This window comes from Nicotiana sylvestris, chromosome 7 (genome assembly GCF_000393655.2).
Source record: "Nicotiana sylvestris chromosome 7, ASM39365v2, whole genome shotgun sequence".
In the NCBI taxonomy this organism is placed as follows: domain Eukaryota; kingdom Viridiplantae; phylum Streptophyta; class Magnoliopsida; order Solanales; family Solanaceae; genus Nicotiana; species Nicotiana sylvestris.
The window spans coordinates 159,086,070-159,111,167 of record NC_091063.1 but is presented as its reverse complement, the minus strand read 5'-3'; the positions used below and the strand labels follow the sequence as shown (position 1 = coordinate 159,111,167).

The 25,098-nt window shown below is 37.0% G+C and overlaps 2 protein-coding genes and 1 pseudogene across 2 annotated transcripts; 1 reads left to right on the top strand and 2 right to left on the bottom strand.

The window, feature by feature from the left end:
• Positions 1 to 10,124: 10,124 nt before the first annotated feature.
• LOC104234956 (ribonuclease MRP protein subunit POP4-like) lies at positions 10,125 to 20,181 on the top strand. Its single transcript, XM_009788611.2, has 8 exons — positions 10,125 to 10,390; positions 15,037 to 15,072; positions 15,171 to 15,247; positions 15,338 to 15,591; positions 16,591 to 16,659; positions 16,771 to 16,829; positions 17,122 to 17,223; positions 20,051 to 20,181. Exons 1-8 carry the CDS (start codon positions 10,159 to 10,161, stop codon positions 20,146 to 20,148), a joined length of 927 nt encoding a protein of 308 aa, XP_009786913.1. The 5' UTR covers positions 10,125 to 10,158; the 3' UTR covers positions 20,149 to 20,181.
• Positions 12,945 to 14,692, bottom strand: LOC104234955 (T-complex protein 1 subunit epsilon-like; annotated as a pseudogene).
• Positions 20,182 to 23,106: 2,925 nt separating the features above from the next.
• On the bottom strand, positions 23,107 to 23,943 carry LOC104234958 (uncharacterized). The gene has a single exon (XM_009788614.2). The coding sequence runs from the start codon at positions 23,941 to 23,943 to the stop codon at positions 23,107 to 23,109; it is 837 nt and encodes a 278-aa protein (XP_009786916.1).
• Between the last annotated feature and the right edge of the window lie 1,155 nt (positions 23,944 to 25,098).

Below are 25,098 nucleotides of genomic sequence, written 5' to 3'. Positions count from 1 at the left end.
TGAGTTTCTACAGGTGTTTCGCAGTAATGCTCTTGGGTTTTAGTGGCCTGCGTAGCTTGGTTGAGTTAGAAAGATTCAGTCCTGATGATTTAGTTTTGTGCAAATAGAATTCAGAGAGTTCTTGATAGTTTCTACCACGGTTAGAGATGTATATTTTCTACAAGTGTGAGGAGCATAAGATGTATAATGTCTTTCTTCTAGATGGTATTAATGAAAAGTTCTTGGCTAGTTGAGTACGTAGCTGCTTGTGGCTCGGAATGGATATGAAGTTCTCATGGTTATCCTAGGATGCTATGGTATATGTAGTATGTTGTGTAAGATTGAGATTTGCATGTGTAAGGTCACGGTTCAGTTTTGAAAGGAAGGTCACAAATTTTTAGGTAGCATGGACAGTTTCATATGACTAGATAAATGAGATCACTAATTGTTATGGCTTGATGAGGGTATACATTTTAGAAAGGGCGATGTGTTTGAGTTGAGGATACTTCATTAGTATTGCGGCACTCTCTTATTGGATCGACTGCTGATATTCGAGTTTGCTTGGTGGCATAGAAGAATTTTAGGAGTGCCTCTCGTGGAATGATTGGGTATTAGAGGTATGTTGTATGTTCGGACGGTGGAGTTGGGATTGGATATAGTGATTCACGTGCTGTATGGATTTGGAGACTGGGAGTTCTCATAAATAGTTTAGGTCGTGGTTGTGGACCGCGTATATCGGTCTGGTGTGGTGAATATTGGAGGTTTGGAGACCCGAGTGGATCCTTGTTACTTAATATGCTAGATCTTGGTGTGATATTGGGTATGAACGAGTTGTCTCCATGTCGTGTTATTCTAGGCTATTGCGCTAGGACGACGATGTTGGCTATGCCGGGAATTTTGAGTGGCAAGGTTCAACGAATTATGTTCCCAGTAGGGTGGTTTAATTTTTGAAAACCCAATAGATGACTGGGAAGGGTTGTCTTTCTTATTTGGCCTTCGTGATGGATGTCAGTGCAGAGACTCCTACCATTGATTCAGTTCCGGTGGTGAGGGACTTTCTGAATGTGTTTCCTACTGCCGGGCATGTCGCCGGACAGGGTTGTTAATTTCGGTATTGATCTGGTGTCGGGCACCATATCGTATGGCACCAGTGGAGTTAAAGGGCTTGAAGGAGCAGCTTCAGGAACTCCTTAATTAAGGGGTTCATTGGTAGGCCAATATAGATATGTGTTCTACATCGAGTCGGCTTGGTTGACCCCGAGTTGTATTGTTGAGGGATGTGTTGATTCGATTTTTATTGAGCATATTAGAGATCTGGGGAGATCCATGAGTTACCTTTTCGTGTTGTGAGGCATTGGGAATTATTGGTTATAGACACATGTGGTGCGGTTTTATTGGGGTCTCTCAGTGGAATTTGAGCGGGAAGAGTATTGGGTATTGCTCGACAGATGGCATATCGGTTGTGTCCTTTCGGGTTTGTATGATGTTTTGTTAATTTCTTCGTCGTGGTTATGATGATTTGCTTTGGTTCTAGATATCAAAATTGCGCGTGGTTGTCGATTTTGAGCATAGTGACTTGATGTGTTTCATGTGGACTAGTGTGTGGATAGGGTCGCGCATTACAACAAAGTTACGTAGAGGTATGATCCTTCGGGGTTAGATTCGTGTGTTCTATTTCTATAATGTGTGACGGGTTCTCAGCATTGTGTGCGGTGGTACTGGTGAGCTTGCAGTACAAGTCGCTCATTTGAGTCATTTTTCATGATTTGAGTACGTTCGGATTGTTGCTTATTGGTGAGCGGATTACACGAGTTTTGGCTTTAGATTGTATTGATGTGTCATGTCACCAGAGTAGTTGTGTTGGATTAGATGAGATCGTTGGGATCTAGAATGAATACAAACAGATTCAATTTCAGCGTGTTGGAAGGATAATGTCGATGTTCGGCTTAGAAATTTGCTATGGTCCTTGCCAAAGGAGGAGTGGCTTCACGAGTGGTTGATCTGAAAAATGGTTATGACTTTCTATGTGTTTCATTTATCATTGGCAGTATACGGAAGTGTTAGAATGAGGCTTTATTTGATAAGAGGTTGGTTATCGATATTCGGTTGTTCTAAGCAACTATTGTGATCAGAAGTTATCGCTACGAGAGTTTGAGCTATGTGGTATATCATGTAATTGCATCTGAGGCTACAGATATGGTTTGTTACAGCTTGTTCGGGCTTATTTAGCGTATAGATGTGAGATTCTGATCTTGTAGACAATTTCAGAGTGGAAATGTGGTTCTAAAGTTATGGGCTAGGTTGGACTGTGAAATTTTAGTTACATTGTGTTATAGGACCTATATAAGATAGGGTGACGTGAGATCAGCCCCGTGTATGTGCATTGTAATATTACACAGTGATTTGATAGTTCTCGAAACAACTCTGGGCACGTTCGAGGATGAACGTATGTTAAAGTGAGGGAGGATGTAACGACCCGACGGTCGTTTTGAGCTTTTGTACTTCTCTCGCCAGCTCTTAGGCATGACCAGCCCTGTATGATGTATTACGACTTATGTAAATCGTCGGTTTTGGTTTTCAGGATAATCGGAATAGATTTGGAAGAGCAATTCTCAGTTTGAAGTTTTAAATTTGAAAGGTTTGACCAAGTTTTGACTTTTTAGTATTCGATCTCGGATTTGGATTTTTATGATTTGGTTAGCTCCGTAAGGTGATTTTGGACTTGGGAGCGCGTCCGGAATGTATTTTGAAGGTCCGTGGTAGATTTAGGCTTGAATTAGCGAAATTGGAAATTTGGCATTTTTTGATCGGCACTGGAAATTTTGATATCGGGGTTGGAATAGAATTCCGAAAATTGGAGTAGGTCCGTTGTGTCATTTGTGACGTGTGTGCAAAATTTCAGGTCAATCGGACGAGGTTTGATAGACTTTTTGATCGAATTCGGAATTCGGATGTTTTTGGAATTCTTAGGCTTGAATCCGTTGATGACTTGATGTTTTGATGTTGTTTTGAGCGTTTCAAAGGTTGGAACAAGTTTGAATGATGTTATGGGATATGTTGGCATGTTTGGTTGAGGTTCCGAGGGCCTCGAATGTGTTTCGGGTGGTTAACGGATTAATTTTGGAACATTGGACTTGGTAGATTTTCTGGTGTTATTGTAGAAAATTCTTGTTCATCGCGTTCGCAGTGGGGTCTCGCGTTCGCGGTGGGGTCCTGCATTCGTGAAGAGTAAATGGGGAAGCTGAGGAATTTGTTCTATGCATTCACGAGGAGGAGAACGCGAACGCGGAGGTTGAGTAAAGTGTTCTATGCGTTCGCGTGTCAGGGAACGCGTTCACGAAGGAGTGAGTTGGTAAAACTTCGTGTTCGTGAAGCTGTGGACGCGTTCGTAATGGGAATTTTCGGAGGCAGGCGAGATTAGCCTATGCGAACGTGAGAGGACCGTCGTGTTCGCATAGAAGGAATAACTGGGTAGTCAGATTATATTTAAAAATTGAGGGTTTAAGTCCAATATCACAAAAACCATTAGAGAGCTCGGGAGAAGGTGAAATTTGAGGAGATTTTCAGTAGAGTAATTGGAGTAAGTATTCTTCACTCATATTTGGTTTAATTCCATGATTTATTCTTGAATTTCATCATTTAATTTGAAAAAGTAGAGTGAAAATTGGGGAAAAATGAAAGAAAAGTTTAAGAATTCTTTTGGGGATGTGAATGAGCAATTGAGGTCGGATTTTGATGGATTTGTTATGGGTAGACTCGTGAGGGAATAATGATTCTAGTTTTGTGGTTTTTATCGAATTCTGAGACATGGGCTCGGGGGTCAAGTTTGGTCAATTTCAGGATTTTGATGTAAATTGATTGTTTTCGAGTGAGCTTTATTCCCTTAGCATATTTTGATGGTATAAATCAGTTTTTGGTCAGATTTGGAGCATCCGGAGGTCGATTCGAGAGGCAAAGACATAGCGGGCTAGAGTTTGGACCGGATAAAGGTAAGTAATAATTGTAAATGCTGTCCTGAGGGTATGAAACCCCAAATTTCACATTGTTGTGCTACTTTGAGGTGATGCACACGCTAGATGACGAGCGTAGGGTCATGCACCGTTGGGGATTGTGACTTAGTCCGTTCCGTATGATTGTTAAATCACGTATTTGATTGAAATTGTTTGATATCATTGTGTTTTGGAAAGTATTATCATATTTTGGGCTGAATGCCATATTTGGGCCTCGTACCAATTATTTTGGACCCTTAGGGGATTTCTACTACTATTCCTTATTATTTTGACTTCATATTTGTACTCAGTCATGCTGTATTCTACTATTTTCATAACTCAGCCATATTTACTCCGTTTTAATATTTTAAATGATATTTTGGGCTGAGCATCATGTTTTACTGTTGCCCGAGTGGCTTGAGAGATTTCTGACTGAGTGAGGCTGAGGGCCTGTGTTGTGAAGATATTATGGGATCGGGCTGCGCACCACAGTAGTGTTGTTCTGATTCATGATTATGAGGTCGAGGGCCTGATTTGTTACTCCATGAGGTGGCTTGTTATGAGGTCGAGGGTTAGTTTTATTATGCCACGAGATGGCTTGTTATAGCGCATGGGCTGTAGGAACCCCTCCGGAGTCTGCATACCCCCAGTGAGCGCGAGTACCTAGTATGAGTGATGTGATATAGCCCGAGGGGCTGTTGTTGTTTCATGTTGTTGCCCGAAGGGCTGTTCTTGATCCATGTTTTGCCCAAGGGGCGGTTCTTGATTCATGTTATGCCCAAGGGGCTAATTACGAGTGATTGTGAGGTAGCCCGAGGGGCTGGTTCTGTTGATATTTTGCCCGAGGGGCGATGTATGGTACATATTTTGCCCGAGGGGTTGTTTACATTTCTTTCATTTTTACTCACTATTTATCACTCGTTTGAAACTATTGAAAGTTGTTTTAAAAAGGATTTTACTAAAACTGAGCTTGATTACGAAGTGAATGATTTCTGTACTGTTTTGGAAATGTACTGCATTTGCTGTAATGTTATGACGTGGTTAACGTGTTTTCTTACTGCTCATCTTTTATTTACTTTTATTACTTATTGAGTTGGCGTACTCACATTACTCCCTGCACGTTGTGTGCAGATTCAGGTATTTCTGAACCCGGTAGCGGGTGTTGATTACTCAGTGACAGAGTCATCGGAGTTAGTAAGGTAGCTGCCCGACGTTCGCAGCCCTGCTCTTCTTCCTCTTTCTTCCTTAGATAGTTTTTAGTATATTTTCAGACTCCTCGTTGTATTCGGACCTTAGTAGATGCTCGTGGCTTGTGACACCCCGATGTTGGGCTTCTGTATTTATTCTACACTGTTCATTTAGATTTACATCATGATATTATTGATTAATTAATGGTATAAAAATGACTTTTATTGAATAATGGTTGATTCAGAAATTGTGTCGGCTGACCTAGTTTCATGATAGATGCCATCATGACCTGGTCGGATTTTGGGTCGTGACAGTCATGGCTTCTTGACCAGCGAGCAAATTTTCGAACTCCACAAGTGATGGTTGATTTGGCCATCCTTGTACTGCAACAACAAAACCTCTATATTCAGGCCTCAAAGCATGGATAATTATTCTTTTTGTCCTTATTTTCCTAATTGGAGCTTTGAATCTAAATCTGAAATTTCACAGCATATAAACTTTATTTTATGGAAGTACTAGGCAATTGTCATATCACGTTGAGCTATTGATAAAAGCTCATTCTCTAAAAGATGCAGCCTTGCGTCATTCTTCTTTAAGAAAAGTGCAGCAAGTGTGTCCCATGTTTCTTTTGGTGTTTTAGCATCATGGACATGCTCCAACACATCTTATTCGATTGTTGTTTTGAGAGCAAACATTGCTTTGCCTGCTTTGATCTTCCACTTCCGCAAGGTTCCATTCCCATCCTCCGCCTCTAGTTATGTAACTTCACTTCCGTTGAACACTTCCCAAAGATCTTGGCCCTACATATAAGATATCATACATGTTGCCCATGTATTGTAATTCTGATTAGGGGTATACGTGAGGTAGTTTGGTTCGGTTTTTTATTAAACCAAAATCAAACCAATTATGTCGGTTTACTAAATTTAAAATCAAATCAAACCAACATATACTCGATTTTTTCTGTTTCGATTTTTTCTGTTTCCTTGGTTTTTCAGTTTATTTTCGGTTTTCCTTTTTAGTAATATTATGCTTGAAAAGAGATCAAATAATCACCAATTGTCCGCATAATTACTATTCATTAAAATAACTTACGAGGAATAGCAACTGCCCATATGAATCATAATTCCAAGACCTTCCATAATAGAAAATGACAACAAACATGTGATAAACCAAAAGCTGAAGTCTACAACCCAACTTACATCCCACAAAAATTATTAAGTTAGTTAAAGCTGGCTAAGACAAAAGTTAGAAAGAAGCAGCAAGCAGCCAAGCACCATGAATGTTCTGAACTAATCAATACTCAAAGCTTCACCTGGACATTCTGAAAAGAAAAAAAAACAATTACATGTTAAACAATATAAAGATAGAATCAAATTCATTATGAATTAAATATATAAAATTACCTTCTTCAACTTGCTCAATTTTCTTAATTTCTTCTAGATAATCTTGAAGCTTGCATTCTTTAGGTGACTTTATCCATTGTTGAGTGCAAATAAGAGCTTCTACTCTCTTTGATGATAAAGAACTTCGGTATGAATCGAGAATTCGACCACCGGTACTAAAGCTGACTCAGATGCAACAGTAGAAATAGGAATTGAAAGAACATCCCTTGCCATTTTTGAAAGAATTGGATAATTGTTAGATGAAGCTTTCCACCAAGCCAAGATATTTAAATCCTTGGTCTTCTCCACATTATTCGTCAAGTATTTCTCAAGCTCAGATTTTTTCTCAACATCTCCCTCGTCTTCCAAATATTTCTCCCAGCGAGATAGCAAAATATCACCAACTTCACTCACCATACTAGTTTCACCTCTAGAATTGTCATTAGAAGATTTAAAAAAAGAATAATTGTAACGATCATACAAACGAGTTAAATCACCTGTCACCTGATCTGATTTCAATTTTCCCACCAAAGGATTGTATGATATACTAAAAATGAAGTTCACATACTTCATTTTATATCTGGGACCTAACACAACAGCAATGAACAATAACATGTTCAAATTTTCAAACTTACCCCTGTATTTATCAAACTTTCCTTTCATCTTGTTAGCCATATCAATCAAAATAAGATCTTCACTGTAAGAATACTTTATAATAGCATTTCGAACATTAAAAAATTCATGGAAGAATACATTCGAAGTAACATACAAGCTTCCTAAAAATTTTAAAGTTGTCTGGTAAAAAATATTAAGGAACATGACAAAAACTTTCACAATCTTCCAAATCATCAGCGGATGGATGTCCTTTCGTTACCTCTCGACAATACTTTTGGTACTTATGGTCATCCACGCGCATTCTTGTAAAGGCATTTTCAAATTTCACAACTGTATCTAACATTGTATATATAGAATTCCACCTAGTCTCAACATCAAAACTCAAAAGATCATGATTGTCTATCTTAAGTTTCTCAACATGTGACTTGAAAAAAGTAAACCTTGAAGAGGAAGACTTGACATATTTTACAGCATTTCTTATACGAGAAATGGGCTCAATTTTGTTCATCTAACCCATCTTTTACAATCAAGTTCAAAATATGTGCATTACATCTAACATGTAAAAACTCATTTCCCAATACTACTCCTTTCCGGACATCAATGCGTGCCTTCAAATGCTTAATAGCAACATCATTCGCACTTGCATTATCTAGTGTCACTGTAAACAACTTATCAATACCCCACTCTAACAAACAAGCTTCAATACCCTTAGCAATAGTCTCTCCCTTGTGATCTGGTGTTTGAAAAAAGTTAAGTATCTTCTTTTGTATACTCCATTCATCATCAATCCAGTGGGCGGTGACAACCATATAAGTAAACTTTTGGAGTGATGACCATGTATCACTAGTAAGACATACATGTTGGTTCTTAATAAGCTTTTTAAGTTTTTCTTTCTCCTCTTGATAAATCTTCAAACAATCTCTAGCCACAGTTACACGAGAAGGTAATTCAAAATTAGGCAAAGCCTTAGACATTAACTTTTAAATCCCTCTCCCTCAACAACTTTAAATGGCTACTCGTCAATAATAACAAATTCGGCAATCACCCTCCTAATATCCTCTACATTATACATCACCCTTTCAGTAGAACTTTTACCAGATTCTTGTCCCCCTTCTTGGATAGGTGTAAGTTTCAATGTAGATTGCTTCCTATCAATAAATCTAAAAGGAGATTTAAGACACATGAAATTTAAATGATTCTACAAAGTAGAAGTTCCATTAGTCTTGGTCTCGGAAACAAAGTGTTTTACACAATAATTGCATTTTGCTCTACGTTTGCCTCCTTTATCAATAAATTTTGTAAAGTGATTCCAAATCTCAGATGTTTCTCTTCCAGTATTACCAGGCTTAGAATCGGGATCTGAAGGATCTGTCCTTTTTTGCTTTTTAGGAGGAGTGCGTGTATGAGAAGTGTTTTTACTTTTTTTTGAGGTGCCACCAACACAATTGGAGGATCATTGACAATCATCTCCACATCTATTCCAGTGGTATTTTCCATCTAGAAAGAGAGTCTCTATAGAAAATAAAACTTTCTAATTATTAACTAAAATTTAAAGAAAAATAATCGAGAAAAAAAGAAGTTCGGAAGCTTCTCAAATCTAAGGGGATAAAATAACATAATTAGTTTAATATAATACTTTAGCTTACCAAAGGAGCTTCCTGCTTTGCAATTCTTGTTAAGAAGCTTCAGTGAAGTGGATGGAAGAGTTTTCACTATTTGGGGTTCTTTGACTTTGGAGTTGGAAGATGGGAAAGATACGGAAGAATGAAGATAAGGAATGACCTAATTTATTGTCTTTTTGTCTTATTGAGTTTTAATTTGGATTGTGTAGATAGAATCTACTGAGTGGATAGTAATTTTACAAGCCCACAAAGAAATAATACTTTTATCTCAAGACATTGAAAACTATAAAATAGTTAAGAAAATACTTACAAATTAGATTTTAATTATAATTTTATGTATAATTTTTTTAATATATATATATATATATATATATATATATATATATATATATATATATATATACTATGTCGGTTTGATTTAGATTCTGTTTGATTTTTTTTTTGTTAATACCAAACCAAACCAAGAGTGATCGGTTTTTTATTTTCCAACACCAAACCAAACCACAAATCGGGTTTTTTCTTTGGTTTGACTTGGTTCGTCGGTTCGGTTTGGCTTGACGGTTTGGCCTGTACACCCCTAATTCTGATTATTGAGCTTTTTGATTCTGCTAACTACTTGAAGATCAGTCATAGTCATTGTGCTAGCTCTGATACCAAATGAAGAATCAAAACAAAATTGCAAGCTCAATATTAGAAAGAACAACTAGAAGTAGAATTGAAATTTTTGTGGAAGAAAATAGTTGGATAGTTTATTCAATTCACTGATGGCCTTATATAGGCTTACAAATTAGCTTGAATCTATTATCCCACTAAAAAAACTCTCCTAAACTCTAGGAAAAGATATCTGCAACTCAAGAAACTAGAAAAAATATCGGTAACTAACAATAACAAAATATCAACTTAAAGCTAAAAAACTAGCTATACCGCAAACTTGGTCAATATTAAATGGGACTGATATTGTACAACTTTAACATAATGTGTTGGCGTTCCAACATAATATGTTCGAAGTTTATACGCATGAGCTTCATAATCAGGCATGTTATGTTGAAACTTTCCTTGTTTTAGCTATTGTATTTTTGTTCAGATTTTATTTTCGCATAAAATAAATATTATTTTTACTGATTTTGTAAACGCCGGTTGTTTCTTGATTACCAATCCCAAAACTAGCTAGTACATGCTATTTTCACAAATTTCCAGTATTTACTGAAGTCCTGGTCTGAATCTAATTCATACCTTTTCTCTATAGAGCCCAATGATTGGCCCATGAATTTTGTTGGGCTAATCCCTTGGCCCATTTAAGTTAATTGACCGCAAACATTCTCCTAATTCAGTTTGTCATATTTTATAAGTAACCAATAGAAAGCTCGAGCAGAGAGCACAACCATGGCGATGGCTGAGGAACAAAAGAAACGAACAATGGAGGCATTAGAGCGAAGATTTGCTCAAGCCAAAGCTGAGCTTGAGGTACAGCAGCACAAGAACAAGAAAATTTCAGTTGCTACAACAACAACAACTCCTGTTGAGAAAAACGGTGGACTTGCTCGCCAGGGCATCAATTCTTCGCCTTCGCCCTTCAAATCAAAGGCAAATTCCTCTTCTATATCATCCAAAAAAGGTTTCATCTTTTTACCTTTCCTCTTTGTTTCACTGCTTTTTGTTTTAAAAAATTATCAATCAACTATTCCTCAATTTCAAATTACTGGGGAAATCCTCCATAGTCGTAGTTCGCTGTTCCAATTTAATAGGCAGTATTGCCATTTGATGATTCTAACGGTTTTTGATTTGACTACGACTTTTTTTTTTCCAAAGATTGTCTTAGATATTGAGATAGATGTGTGGGCATACTAGGTTGGATAGAAATAGGAATGAAAGTTATTTGAGACAAGGTGGGAGTGGCCCCTGTGGAGTCAAAGATGCATGAGGCAAGGTTGAGATGCATGAGGCACGTTAAGAGGAGAAGCGCAGATGCCCATGTCATGAGTTGTGAGAGGCTGGCCTTAGGAGGCAAGAGTAGGGGTAGAGGTAGGCCAAAGAAGGGGAGAGGTGATCAGGCAGGACGTGACACTACTTGAGCTAACCGAGGACATGACTCTAGATAGAAAGGTGTGGAGGTTGAAGATTAGGGTAGAAAGTTAGTAGGTACTCGTGCATCTCCCTTTGTCTTCTCTAGCTTGATAGTATTAGCGCTAGTACGATACCCTTTTTTCCTTAGTTTGTTATATTCGCATGTCTCGTTTCGTTGTTACTTACCATTGGTAATTCTGTAGTTTGCTAGCAGTACTTCGTTCATATTCTCGTTTACTGCCTTGGAATTAGTTTTCTAAATATGTTATCTTGCTACTACTTGTTATCAGTACCCCTTTCATATTTTCTGTTGCTATCTCCGATCTAGTTTTCTAATTATTGTTTTGCTATTGCTTGCTACCAGGGCTTCTATCACCTTATTTAGCTGAGGGTCTATCGGAAACAGTCTCTCTACCCTTCCAGGGTAGGGGTAAGACTGCGTACATCCTACCCTCCCCAGACCCCCACTTGTGGGACCACACTGGGTTGTTGTTGTTGTTGTCTTAGATATTGTGATTTATAGTTTTTATCTTCTAAAGTTGTTTATTTACGTTTGTTTTGAAATTTAAGGAATCATGTCCGATGTCACGCTGAAAATTGGATGCGTGGACTATAGTTCTCCAAACTCCACCATGCTTCATTAATAAATTGTACATATTCAATGATTTTTTTAAAGATAAATACAAGATTCGAACCAAAGTTACTGGAACCCGCAACTGACGTTCCAAAGCTTGGAGGAAGGAAAACAGAGCAGGAAAAGTCTGTTCTTTGGTGTTTTATCTAATGTCTTTACAGTTGAGATGTATCCAAAGTGGAAAGAAGCTCAGAAAGTTGAGACAAACTACACTTCTTTTTATACATAACATTGGTGTATCAGATCAACTCGCGTACACCTTGACTATTCCGCCGAGTACATGCTACCTCCCACCAGGTACTTGGTAACTCTGTCCACTTAGTGTTTTTTTCCTCTTCCGGGGTTTGAACCATGATCTCTAAGGTTTTGCACCCACCATATTGACCACTTGGCGACACTTTTGGTTGCAAGTTGAGACAAACTATACCTAGGACAAGAACTTATATTACATGTTCAATGTTGTGTTTGGGTATGCCAAGTTTAATAGGATGAACCTTGATTACAACAACAACAACAACCCAGTGTAATCCCACAAGTGGGTTCTGGGAAGGATGAACCTTGATCTATGTTGCTCGGACTTTCCGAAAATGTGGCCGGATACGTGTCGGATCCTTCAAAAGTAGTGCATTTTTGAAGGATCCGACACGGGTGCGGCTACATTTTGGAGAGTCCGCCCAACATAGACCTTGATTACTAAATGATTTTTTCATATTTACATAGACGGATAAAGTGAGGGAAAGAGAAGAAAGAGGACGAATAATGAGAGTTTTTAGGAATCGGTTTTGGCTGTAACAATGACAAAATTAGATTTAAGTTTGATTAAAATCCTAATATAGCCTTCATCTGGTCACCAAATTGCCACAGTTCGTGACAGTATATCACTTCCTAATCATAGTGTCAGTCATTTTTTCTCTTCAATTTATTAAAGACCAACCTAGTGCTCATGCTTCCACATTTTCCCCGGAGCCTGCATTTTTTGTATTCAGTAGCGGAATCCATCACTAGAACAGCTTGTCGATGTTGACCACGAAGTCCCACTATTTAGAAAGAACACACTTGCAATTACTATGTTTAATTCTTTCTCGTTGATTGGAACTGTGTTTTGGAATTATATGTGATTGGAACTGGTTTTCCGAAAGAACTTAATTGTAATTGCATTATAATTCACTGTATTACTGCCCGAAAATGATAAATGGAGAAGAAAATTTGTTTTATGTGACCTTATAACAGAAAACATGTTTAAGTGCAGAAGATACATGTAGTTTTTCGTTTTCTTTGGCAGCTGAATAAAATGAGGAATTTGGTTTTGTTAGATTTTTTTGGAAAAGGGTAAAATCCCTTAGAGATAGCTAATAAGCTTTTGATAGAGCAAATTGTGTCAAGGCACTGATCATCAACGGAACCAACATGTTCAATCCGAAACTCACAACAATTGGTCAACCACCAAAACTGTACTCAAAACACATGACATAGAAACCAAAACTACTTGGAGTGGCATTGCCAAAGGTACTGTGTTCATCATCTGTTAGGCGAAGCAAAAGTTTGTATTTGCGTACTTAACATCAATAATCAGATGGACTAATGACATCATCAATCTTTAGAATCATCTTAACAACCCGAGTTGCAAGCAAAATCTGCTGTTGCTTCCCAATCTGTCTTAAAGACATGTTGTTCACGCATGTCATTTGTGCCAACATCATTGCAATCTATTCCACAACAAGGATTGTTTTCCTTAATTTGCTGAGATTTAACAGCATATAGAGTTTCAACGTGTTGGAGACCACTATTCTCAGCAAGTTCCATTGGGATAGAATCCAAAGCATCTGCAAATGCCCTGATAGTATACTGCTCAACTCCTGGGTGTTTATCAGCTGCTGTTTCAACAGCAATTGAGCAAGAGATCTCTGCTGAACCACCACCCATATACAATAGAATTATTGCGGATAAGATTTCTAGCCACACACAAAGCATAATGGATACTACACGATGTCTCCTTTGTTACCACCACCGATAAATAAGGTCACAGCCTTAAATTTGCACAATGTTCAATGCATGTCATTCTGTCCTTTATTGTACCAAATGATTTCTCTAGAACCAGACTAGTTCTGTAAAGTCTTTTTAGTTGTCAACTCTTGAAACCTTGGCACAATTCTCCCACCTGAGCAATTGCTATCTGCTCCAACTCCACACCTCCTACCCATCTAACAGCAGGTTGATTTATATGCATCAGTAAGTAGTTTGCTTCATCAAAAAAAACCCACTGGTAAATAACTGAAGTGGCACCAGCATCCTTGTAATTCTGAACCATGTCATCAAAGTACTTCTGCTTGTCCTAAAATTTGATTTTTTTTTTACAGTATCAACATCAACCTTATGCTTGGTCTTTGGTTTTGGAGGCTCAAAAGGACAAGTCAAAATGGCAATTTTTGCATCCTCAATTTGCTTTGGCATCTGAGGATGACTCGTATCTTTGCCAACTACAATACCATAAATTAGCTCTCTATCCTATAACTTTCCACCTTTTGCTCAACTTTGAATAGGTCCAGGCGAACATCCTTCCTTTCTAAATCTGCAACAGCTAGAACTGCTTTGCCAGCAATTTTAGCCATGCAACAGCTTGCATTTGTTCACAATCTTAGATGAAAAAGTAGTCCTGCAGGTTTGAATCAAAGCTCATTCCCTCCAAATTCAAAATTCTGCTCAATTCGCTCCAAATGCTCAATTTATATCCTTGAAGACATTTCATATCCTTCTGTGATTCAAATAGGGTGATTACCACGTTGTAACAACCTCTCCGCTTGTTCTAGAAGTGCCCAGCCATGTCAACAAGACAACTCCAGTAGTTCCATTACCAAATAATCTCGACTTCGTGACAGCTCAACCATCAACTTCTTAATCTGATTTTCAACATCCATCTGCTCCAAGATGGTTGCACCATCATTTCTGATGGTGACATCACCATTAGGGCTCTGAAGCATCTTGTCCCTGCCCTTAGAACCAAGAGAAGTGGGGAGAATGCCAGCTATGACTTTTCCAGCATAAGTGTTGGCCTTTCAAGACCACCCATAAGGGGTACGTTAGCATTTACAAAGCGATGAATATTTCCTTTTCAAAAAGAATTGTTGGCCTTTTGAGCATCAAGGCCACTTAATCTGGTTTTCTGTTCTTCTCCTTGATTATTATGAATGACCTACCAAATTCATCGAATGCCAACACCATTGCCCCGCTGCTCTCTCCACTAGATAATGAGATGGCATGGAAACTTTTGCTTTGAAGAAAATATATGAAGACAATGCAATGAATTCCAGAGTGAATCTGTAGTCTGTATAGCAGGTTTCAGAAACCTAAGTTCAGCTCAGTGCTAAACCGTGGATTTCTTTCTTTTTATTCTCTTTGATTTATCCGTAGTTAAATTGTGGCATCCAAAAACAGTGTAAACAGTTGGCATTTTCCAGGAATGTAAGTTAAACATCTTAATGTGATTCCCTCTTGATTTCATTCTTTAAAAAAGTGAATTCCTCTTAATTTATCTCATCCAAACATTTTCCTGGTTTATTTTGTAGGCTATTTATCTTTTTCTGGCCATCCATCTTCTCAAGGTAAAACCCTTTCTTCTGTATGCTTCTCTTACATTTTTATCTACAGAAAGGTATACATGAGACTAATCTAGGATGCTGATATTCATCCTGCAACATAGATGTTGAACTGAATAATCCAGCGTACCTTCAACTCTCCCATTCAGTAGACGAGAATCTTCTGAAAAATACTACTGAGGTAAGAATACACGTGAACAAAATAATGCTTCAAGAATGCGCACTATTAATTAATTTCTTCTTTATTGCTCATCCCCTTCGTTATTTACAGATTACTGGTACTGTTAATGATATTTTGCATGATCTTCTCCAACATGGTGATTCAGCCCAGAAATATATGCAGGGGTCAAAAAATGTGAAAGTTGATAACTGGATTCTTCTTGATAATGTTGTTAAAAAAAGTAGCATTGCTACTGGAGCTCGTAATCGGGCTTTGCAGAGACAGTCAAAGAGATCTAAAAGACATATGTCCATAAAGCAACATAAGAAATTTGGATCATTTGATTTGCCTCAAGAGTTCCACAAGTGAGTTGCACCTTTTTTTTTTTTAAATAAATAAGTTTTAGCTTGTCTTTTAAAAACATTCTGCCCTTCTCAGTGAGGAATTATGTGTAGTTTTTGAACTTGCTACAGTGCACTGCAGTTTGTTTTTTTTCTTCTGTTTAACTAGATGAGTTCAATTATGTCGGAAGTTGAATGCTGAAGTCTCATGGTGGTTTATAGATTTAATGTTGGTGTGATTATTTCCTTATTTTAATATTGTAAAAAAATTGGTAAGTAATCTTTTAATTAAGAGCCATCACATGAAAAAGGCAGTAAGATGACCTTTTCATGCGATGGCTCTTGAGTAAGAGATTAGCTGCTGCACTGTATCTCATGTTGCATGTGATGTCTGTCCTCTATTTGCTGTGGTAATTTTCTGCACGGTTATCCTCAAGAGAACAATAGATGAATAGGCTGCTAGTACTTCTCCTAGTGTTATTTGCATTAGATGTTGCTTATGTAGAAAGTTAAAGGCTTAAAAGGATATCTTACACCCGTGTGGTTCCGCTACATAAAATCCAATTTCCAAACGATCAAATTCAGCTGTCTACTTATTTGAATTGTTAGCTATATTATTCATCTAGGATTCTAGGGACAAAGTTCTCCAACTTCTTCAGCAGGAAAGATTATACTTTTTAAGGGCTCGACTTTCTGGGGCTTGTGTCTGTGGGGTCAGATGGAGCCAAATATTCATAGACCTCACAGTTGATGATACCTCATGGATATATAGAGCCAATGTTGGCTTGGCCATATTCCTTGTTGTTCTTGTTTTGACTAGTTAAGTTCCCTGTTTTCATTTGTTCTTTTATAGGTTGGGTGTCTTCCCCCCCCCCCCTTTCTGCTCTTTTTTCCTTTTTTATTTAATGTGGATACACGCACACACATATTTGCATTGATTTGAGCAGCAAGTTATGTACTCACTTTCTGGTGTTGCCCAGATCATCTCTTGTTCTGAGAATTCTTTTGTGGCTTGTTCTACAGCTATGACATCTTCAAGCCAATGCACGATAAGTGGAAAGACTATGTAACAAAACTCCTGAAGAATATTGGGTTGGCTTTTTGTTTATGGTTTTGTTTTTCAAGAAAGAATCCTTTTTCTCTGATGATTCAGCTAAACAATTGACTTGTATGTCTCTCTGACCTGCAGTATTGGCCTTGCAGGAAAAATCAGTTATCACAATGTCTTCTTAATGCAGACTTACATGGTGCACTAATTCTAGGTAAATAATAAACCCGCTCTCCTTTTAACTCTTTTAGGTAGACCCTTCAAAACTATTTTAAGGAAATGCTATGTTATTAGTCGCTGAATCTGTCCTGTCTTAATGTTTTACAAGGACCTAAACGTTCTTTTGAGCTAAATTACAATAAGCAGTTATCTTTATCTAAAGCCTGAAGAATATTACTGTCATAGAGAAATTGGGTTCACTGTGTTTAACTCTTGCACACTGGCACATGCACACAGAGAATATAACAACTTCGTTTCTGAAACATTGTGGCACTTATTTCCTGCAGTTGTTCAGTGCAAAATAGCTGGCTTAAGTGGTGTACATGGTATCATGATTCGTGAGACCGTAGAAACATTTGGAATAATCACAGAAGACAACAAATTCCAAGGTTTATATCCTGTTCAATTTTGCATTTTTTTGGTAGCTAGCTATATGAACTTATGACGTAGCAAATATGTCTTTTGCAGTCCACTTTCAGTAGCCCTAATACCGGAATAAAACAAATTATGATTTGCTGCTTCTGTCTTCTCTTTTCTTTAATTTTCTTATGCTGTCTTGGTTGAGTAATTTTTGCTGGGGCTACTCGCCTTGATAAACAAGGAATTAAGCACCAAGTGTGGCAGTTTTTTCAAGTTCTGGAAGTTTTCGTCTCTACTTGTGCCATTCACATTTTAGCTTTACTAGATTGTATGTCAATTTTGAATCCACAGGAAAATCGGTGCCTTAGCGGATTTGCTCTTGTTCTAAAAGAAATATTGTAGGAATAGTCACCCTTCCAGCCTTCCTGACTCTCTTTCTGGGAATCTTACCTCAGCTTAGGCTCATTTGATAAATGCTCTTGTCCAACGTTATCCTTATTTCAGCTACTTAGTTCTTTGACTTCTCATTAAGCTGTGAGTTGTCAACCTGAAACTTTTACTTGATACACCTTGTTGGTAAATTATGTATGTTCTCCAAAATAGTGTTTAGATTAGCTGGTTCTTATTATGTTATAGACAGTTTCAGAGGCTCGCTGACTAAGTCCGTAGTTCCAAAACTTGGATTTTCACATCCTGAAGAGCGTGTCCACTAAAAATCAAAATGGAGCAGTGGTCTTTACTTCATCAGTTATTGTTTTGAATGAATTAGCAATGTCTTAGAAGTAGGCTGTACTGGAATATAAGGACGACAACAACAACAACAACAACAACCCAGTATAATCCCGTAAGTGGGGTCTGGGGAGGGTAGGATGTACGCAGCCTTACCCCTACCCTGGAAGGGCAGAGAGACTGTTTTCGATAGATCCTCGGCTAAAGAAGGTGAAAGAAGCCCTGATAGCAACAAAGAATATGAAAGAGGTACCGATAACAAGTAATAACAGGATAATATATTAGAAAACTAAATGCAGCAAACGAGAATATGAACGAAGTACTGCTAGCAAACTACGGAATTACGGATGGCAAGTAATAACGGAACAAGACATGCGAATATAGCAAACTAAGGAAAACAGGGTACCGTACTAGCACTAATACTATCGAACTAGAGAAGAGAAAAGGAAACACACAACTACCTACTAATCTTCTATCCTAATCTTCAACCTCCACACCCTTCTATCTAGGGTCATGTCCTCGGTTAGCTCAAGTTGCGCCATGTTCCGCCTGATCACCTCTCCCAAAGACTTTTTTGGCCTACCTCTACCCCTCCTCTCACCTCCAAGGCCAACTTCAACATTGTATATGAAAATCTTGAGTTCTTTGCATTTTTGCACAACCTAACATGTATGTAAATTTTTGGTTTGCACCATATCTTCTTAACTTTTAAGATTTGCCCCCCAATGTATTGATCTTCTTGCAAAATCATTAAAACACTCATCAATGAAGGGGTAAAGTAGGAATGCTATAATTTTAATTCCATTTAATTTATCTTTTCCAAACACACTTGATTCTACTATTTAGAGGTATATATGTCATCTTGTTGGGCATAAAAAGTGTGAATTCTCAGTGCATACACCTCTCTTGAGTTTGTTTGTGCCACCTTTTTTGTTGGAAATTCACTGTGAAAACAAAATTGAAAATAGAAAGACGAGAATAGAAAAGTAGTTGATTAGAGGTTCAGTTTTGTTAAAGAAAGGAGCCAAAACCAAAACTATAGTTATCAGATTCTACAATCATAAGTGTATATTATTAAGCACTGCGGACTACAGACTTAATTGTAAATACATACATTAGTATGCTGTCCTGCTGCTCTAATTTTCACGAGCAGTTATATAAAAACTCACCAGAAGCCGCAGGAAAAAGCATATTAGACAAATTGATTATTTATCTGAAAATCATTTAAGTAGAAAAGCTTTTTATATATAGATAGATATTATAGTATCATACTTGCACCAGTGCTCCTGAGGAAACAAAACTGCCAATATTAGAGACACTCATAAGAACTGGGTGTGTTTGGCAAAAATTAACTAATGTAATCAAAATTCTATTCCTTATCAATACAAACGTAATAAAAAAAGTTAACAACAACAACATACCCAGTATAATCCCACTGGGGTCTGGGGAGGATAGTGTGTACGCAGACCTTACCCCTACCTTGTGGAGATAGAGAAGCTATTTCCAATAGACCTTCGGCTCAGGAAAGCATAAGTAGTAATCAAAAAAATTCCTCAAAACGAAAAATGTGATCAAAATTCTATTATTACTACTATTTTGTCCCTTTGCAAATGAGTTGTTACATGACTTGTAGAAAGATTAATATATTAGGGGGCAAATCAAGGGTAGGTTGCAAATAAAATAATGATGTATGCATGAGGAGCTCAAAATGCAAAGAGCTCGAAATTCTTTAACCAAGCTAAGAAAAAACTATTTTTGTTTCCCTTTTCTATGTATACCAAGAGGAGAAGGGGGTGGTGCAAGAGTGCAGAAGTCCGGTTCTTGTTAATACTCCCTCCTTCTCAAAAAGATTGGCACTATTTTCTTATTAGTTTTGTCCACTTTCTTCACCCCCTCTATCAAAATGATCAAAAAGGAAGGCGAGCTGATTGACACCTTTCAATATTTCCTTAATAAGAAAGTTTTACTGCCACACAAATGCTATGCCTTATTTATGACCACATATCTCAAAAGTCTTCCTTTCTTTATTAAAGTTTGTGTCAAGTCAAACTAAGACAATCTTTTTGAAACGGAGGGAGTACTTGTTTTCCACTGCTTTTCTTATCCAATTGCTTATCTGAACTGCAGTTGTACCAAAAAAGCTTTCTGTATTTATGCTGCAAGTGGACTGCTGGAAAGTTACATTGCTCGGAGACAAACTCAGTTCAAGAAACATGATTACATGATATTGTTAAGACGGATATTTATCATATGGAAAATGTCTTAGCATTGCTTCAGGTGGGAGTGGCTACATTCACAACTACATCTTTTAGAAGACTGAAAAAGCAATATGGAGTACGACGTTGATGCGGATTAACTCCTATGGCAGAACATAAACCGAGTTACTACATCTTTAAGAAGACTGGTAGTCTTCCCGAAGGGGTTAACCAAGTTTGACTGGATTTGACCAGACAGGATGACTCAAGTATGGTTCGACACGCCCCACTAGCCTCTAGACTCCTTGTAGTTATGACTGGATTTGACCAGAAACATATATGCATGTCCCTTTAGTGTACTATGAGACTCCAAATTAAATTGCCTTAGAATAGAATATAATAGATAATGTATAATTCAACAACAACAATATACCTAGTATTATCCCATACCCAGACCCTACGGTGTGAAACTAATAAAGGTTGAATGTCCTTCCATGTGGCATTCTTGCATGAGAAATTGAAGATAAGCGTTGTACACTTGTCATACTCTAGGCTTCTCTTTTTACCTATAAATAAGCCTTCAAAATAGCCATCAAGTATCAGCACATTTTGCTATGCCTCTTTCGTTCCTCTCAGCTTCCTTTTCTTTCCTCCTTAAAACATTTGTAGTCTACTTTGTTTGTTCCCTCTTTTAAATAGTTGGGTTTGTAATTCAATATTTTGCTGATTCCTGTATCCTCCCAAATGGAGATGGGCTTGTTTAATCCTGGGGAAACATTTCACATTGCTGAAATAGTTTCTTAGGACAGTGCCCATCACGACTCAAGCCAATTAGTGTATCTGCTCACAAATAATATTATTGCAGTATTATTATTGTTATTTTTCGGTGTCATTTCCCTATAATAAGGTCAGTAGTATTTAACTTTTTGGAAGGGTAGCCTTGTCGTAACTGGTAAAGTTGTTGTCATGTGACCAGGAGGTCACGAGTTCGAGCCGTGAAAACAGAATATTGCAGAAATGTATGTAAGGTAAGGTTGCGTACAATAGACCCTTATAGTCCGGCCTTTTCCCCGACACTGCGCATAGCGAGAACTTAATGCACCGGGCTGCCCTTTTTCAGTATTTGACTTTTTGAAACCAAAGTTCTGATATTAGAGAAAGCTATCATATATATATATATATATATATATATATATATATATATATATGATCGTACTCATTTTGTTTTATTAATTGAAATCCTAGGTCAAGATTTCTCCTGTGGTCAATGGTGCTGGAGTTAGGAAAGAGATTATAAAATACAGTTTGCTAAATTGTGTTGTTCTTTGTAGTAGGTAATAATTGTATTAAAATGCCACTAAGGGGTTTGCTTGATGTTGCTTCTTCCTTTTATCTTTCTTGAGCCGAGCTCTACCGAAAGCAATCCCTTTGTCTTTCTATAGGTAGGGGTAAGGTCTGTATACACTTTACCCAGTGGCAAAGTCGGGAATTTCCTCAAGGGTATTTAAACTTGAAATAAGTAAAAAAAATTCCGACAAAGGATGTTCAATATATGTTATGTACCTTTAAAACCTATTATTTTACCAATATACGCAGTGTAATTTTTCGATAAAGGGTGGTCAATTGACCACCCTAACTATAGTGTGGCTTCGCCCCCGACTCTATCTTTTCTGAACCCCACTTGTGAAATTTCACTGGTTTCTTCTTGTTGTAAAATGCCACTAAGAAAGTGCAACAGAAGTATGTACATTATTAGCCATGAACTATGAGCTACAGGTTGCATCCTTTTCCTATTCTTGTAGGGCATCGACAAAATCTAACACACTTTCAGCATCAATTGCATATTTTTCTTTACACCAAAATGATAATGTCAAAAGTACGTAATTCATTTTGACCCTTGTTAGTGGAGAGTCTTCCTCGTCTTCAAAGCATCTTGAATTCCTTCTTTTCAATATCCACACAAAGAACTAATCTGGCAATGTATAAACAAATGAGTAATGGTTTCTAATCTTTCTCCGCACAAGTAACATCTTGCACAAGGACGGATGTAGAGTTACTTCGTCGGATTTATCTGAATCCAATAGTTTTGGTGTAGAACATAAATGTATGTGTAAAAATTTACTAAAATTGCCACAAATAGTAGATCTGAAACGCATAAGTTTAAAAATATAATGAGTTCAATACTAAGAACATTTAAAAATTGAATCCATAAAGTTTAAATTTTAAATTCGCCCCCGATCTTGCACATTGTTGAAAACCTCTTAAGATCCCACTGGAAAAAGGTTTTTGTACAGGGTTCCAGGATAGCGAAAAATTCAGCCACTCTTCCTAGCTCCCAATCATTTGAATTTCTTCAGAGCTTATTGTATAGTGCTATCCTCTCTTTTCTTTCAAAAGATTTGGCTTCTTGACGTCCTTAGAAGTGTAACTGGGACCGGGTTCAACTGAAGCTATTCTTTTAGATTCGTACTATAGATATAAATCGGAAAACCACTTAAAGAAGAGTAAATATTACTTTGCGTGCTCAAAATTTTATAATAGTAGGAAGTTTAATGTCAAGAGCATGAATTCTAGATTTGCAATATAAATTGTAAGATATGTATTACAAGCATAATGATATCCTCTCTTTTTTTAAATAAGATTTGGCTTCTCAACGTCCTTAGATGAGTAACTAGTCCAGATTCAACTGAACCCATTCTTTTACGTTCGAAGATAGATATAAATTGGAAAACCACTAAAATTAAAGAAGAATAAATATATTGCTTCGTGAACTCATAATTTTATAATAGTAAGTTTAGTGTCAAGAGATTGACACACTGAGTTGTATAAAATCATAGAACTTATGAAAGAAAAGAACAAAGACAACAATAAGAACAAATTCAGTGTAATCCTACCAGTAGGGTTTGGGGAGAGTAGTGTATAAGTAGACCCGAAAAGAACAATCATTGGAAAAAACTTTGGCTTAAACTGTGGCATACTTTTGTTCTACTAAGATAAGCTATATATGATAACAAAGCAAGGCAATATAGCCCTTGGATTCAAAATATTAACCTCTTTAGTACCATCAAACTGATTCCTCTTTACTTTAATTGAATTCAACTCTCCTTTGTTTTCTCCTCTGCAGGATGCAATCACTCTTGAAACTATAATAGCATTCTTTGAAACTCCATGATCTCCAAATTGCTTAACAATTTTTCTATGTGCACTCCAACTACTAGTAGATAATGATTCAGGCCAATTAGTTTTCTCATTTCCATAATTTTGGCCTATGATTTTGCATAAACCACAACTTTTCTTGCTACAAATTCTTGGACACTTATGAACACCTAACGAACAAGTAATCGTTGCACCATGGTAGAAAACTCTCTCTGCTTGTCTTTTACTAGACGATCTCGTGGATCTTGAATTTACCATCTTCTTGCATTCTTCAAAACTTTCACAAACCTTCTCACTATGATTCACTTTCAAGATTTTTTCAATTGTATATCCCACTCCACGCTTCCATCCGGAACGAAAAATAGCTTCCACAATGGTTTTTGAAGGTTTCCCTTCAACGATCTCTTCTAAAAGCTTAAGTGGTTTGTGCACGTTCAATTTTGGAGAATCACAAAGGTTAGTACAAGAGTTGAAAACTAATACCTTTCTTGATTTTGATATCCCTTTGTTTTCAAGTGGATTTGAACTAGTTTTTTGAGGAGGAGAAGAAGGATTCTTTTCTTTTTTAGGAGAAGTGGAATTTCCCTTTGGTTTGAAACATCTAATAGTAGAACTTGGGTGACAAACAAGAATTGCTAGAGAAGTCATTAAGAGACATTTTTCAGCCATTTTTAAGTCTCTTTTGGTAATGAGATGATGGTCAAAGTTTGTCACACATTCTTATTTCAAAAGGGCTAAGAAAATCTCCATATTAATTATCAAAATCCAGAAAAATCTTTAATATTATATTCTTTAGAACTTTATAATATGAAGATTCAGAACTTATGAGAGGTGTAAATTTCAGATTTGGAAATGATTTTACCTTGCTAAGATTCTTTTTTAAAAAAAAAATTATGATGAGAATATAACCATTTACCTTTATTAACGTAGTTTACAAAAGAATATACCTTGTTTGCCTAGGAAAAAATAAGGAAACTTAAGGGCCAATTGAAAGGCTCAATCAAATCCAGAGATTATGATCCGAAACATAGGGATTCTAATTAGTTAGATTTTATTCTGATTTTTTATCATTAAATAAATAAAACAATTAGGGGCCATTTGGTTGGAGGGATTAAGTGAATTATCCCGGTATAAAACTTGAGATTAAATCTATCATGTGTTTGGTTGAGACTTGAGAATATTAGCTAAAACCATGATAAATTTTATACCACAATCATGGGATTATCTATCGTGGTTATAATCTCAGGATAACCTTGATTATGTCTTTTTATACATCAAAACAAACGTACCCTGAGAGTTAAAAGTGAAAGTTAAATTGATCTTTTTAGACCTATGCAACCGTTCACTTATCACTGATCGAAACACATGCTTTTGAAAATATTACTCGTATCTAATGTTAATATCAAACTAATAAATGCGTTGTATTTTTTTCCACATAAACATCTTATCACTTAATTCATGTTCACTTAATGTGAATTTTCATTTCAATTATCACTGTCACACCTCCTTTTTCATACACCCCGGGAGGGTATAAAGGAGTTTTTCCAATTAAAGGATAATCAAAACGGGATTTATTATTAAAAGGTTCAGAGCCGCCACTTGGGAGATTTATGGTGTCCTAAGTCACCAGTTGAATCCCGAATCGAGGAAAAGCTTGACTCTGTTTAACAGTCCGCGAACCAGAAATTCGAGTAAGGAATTCTGTTAACCCGGGAGAAGGTGTTAGACATTCCCGAGTTCCGTGGTTCTAGCACGGTCGCTCAACTGTTATATTCGGCTTAATTATCTGATTTTAAACAATTATGAACCTATGTGCAAATTTTA

Coding starts and splice junctions, on each gene's coding strand:
- LOC104234956 (XM_009788611.2), top strand. CDS start 10,159: ATGGCGATGGCTGAGGAACAAAAGAAACGAACAATGGAGGCATTAGAG. Junction 16,830..17,121: donor ACATGGTGCACTAATTCTAG/GTAAATAATAAA, acceptor TATTTCCTGCAG/TTGTTCAGTGCAAAATAGCT. Junction 17,224..20,050: donor AGAAGACAACAAATTCCAAG/GTTTATATCCTG, acceptor TCTGAACTGCAG/TTGTACCAAAAAAGCTTTCT.
- LOC104234958 (XM_009788614.2), bottom strand. CDS start 23,943: ATGGCTGAAAAATGTCTCTTAATGACTTCTCTAGCAATTCTTGTTTGT.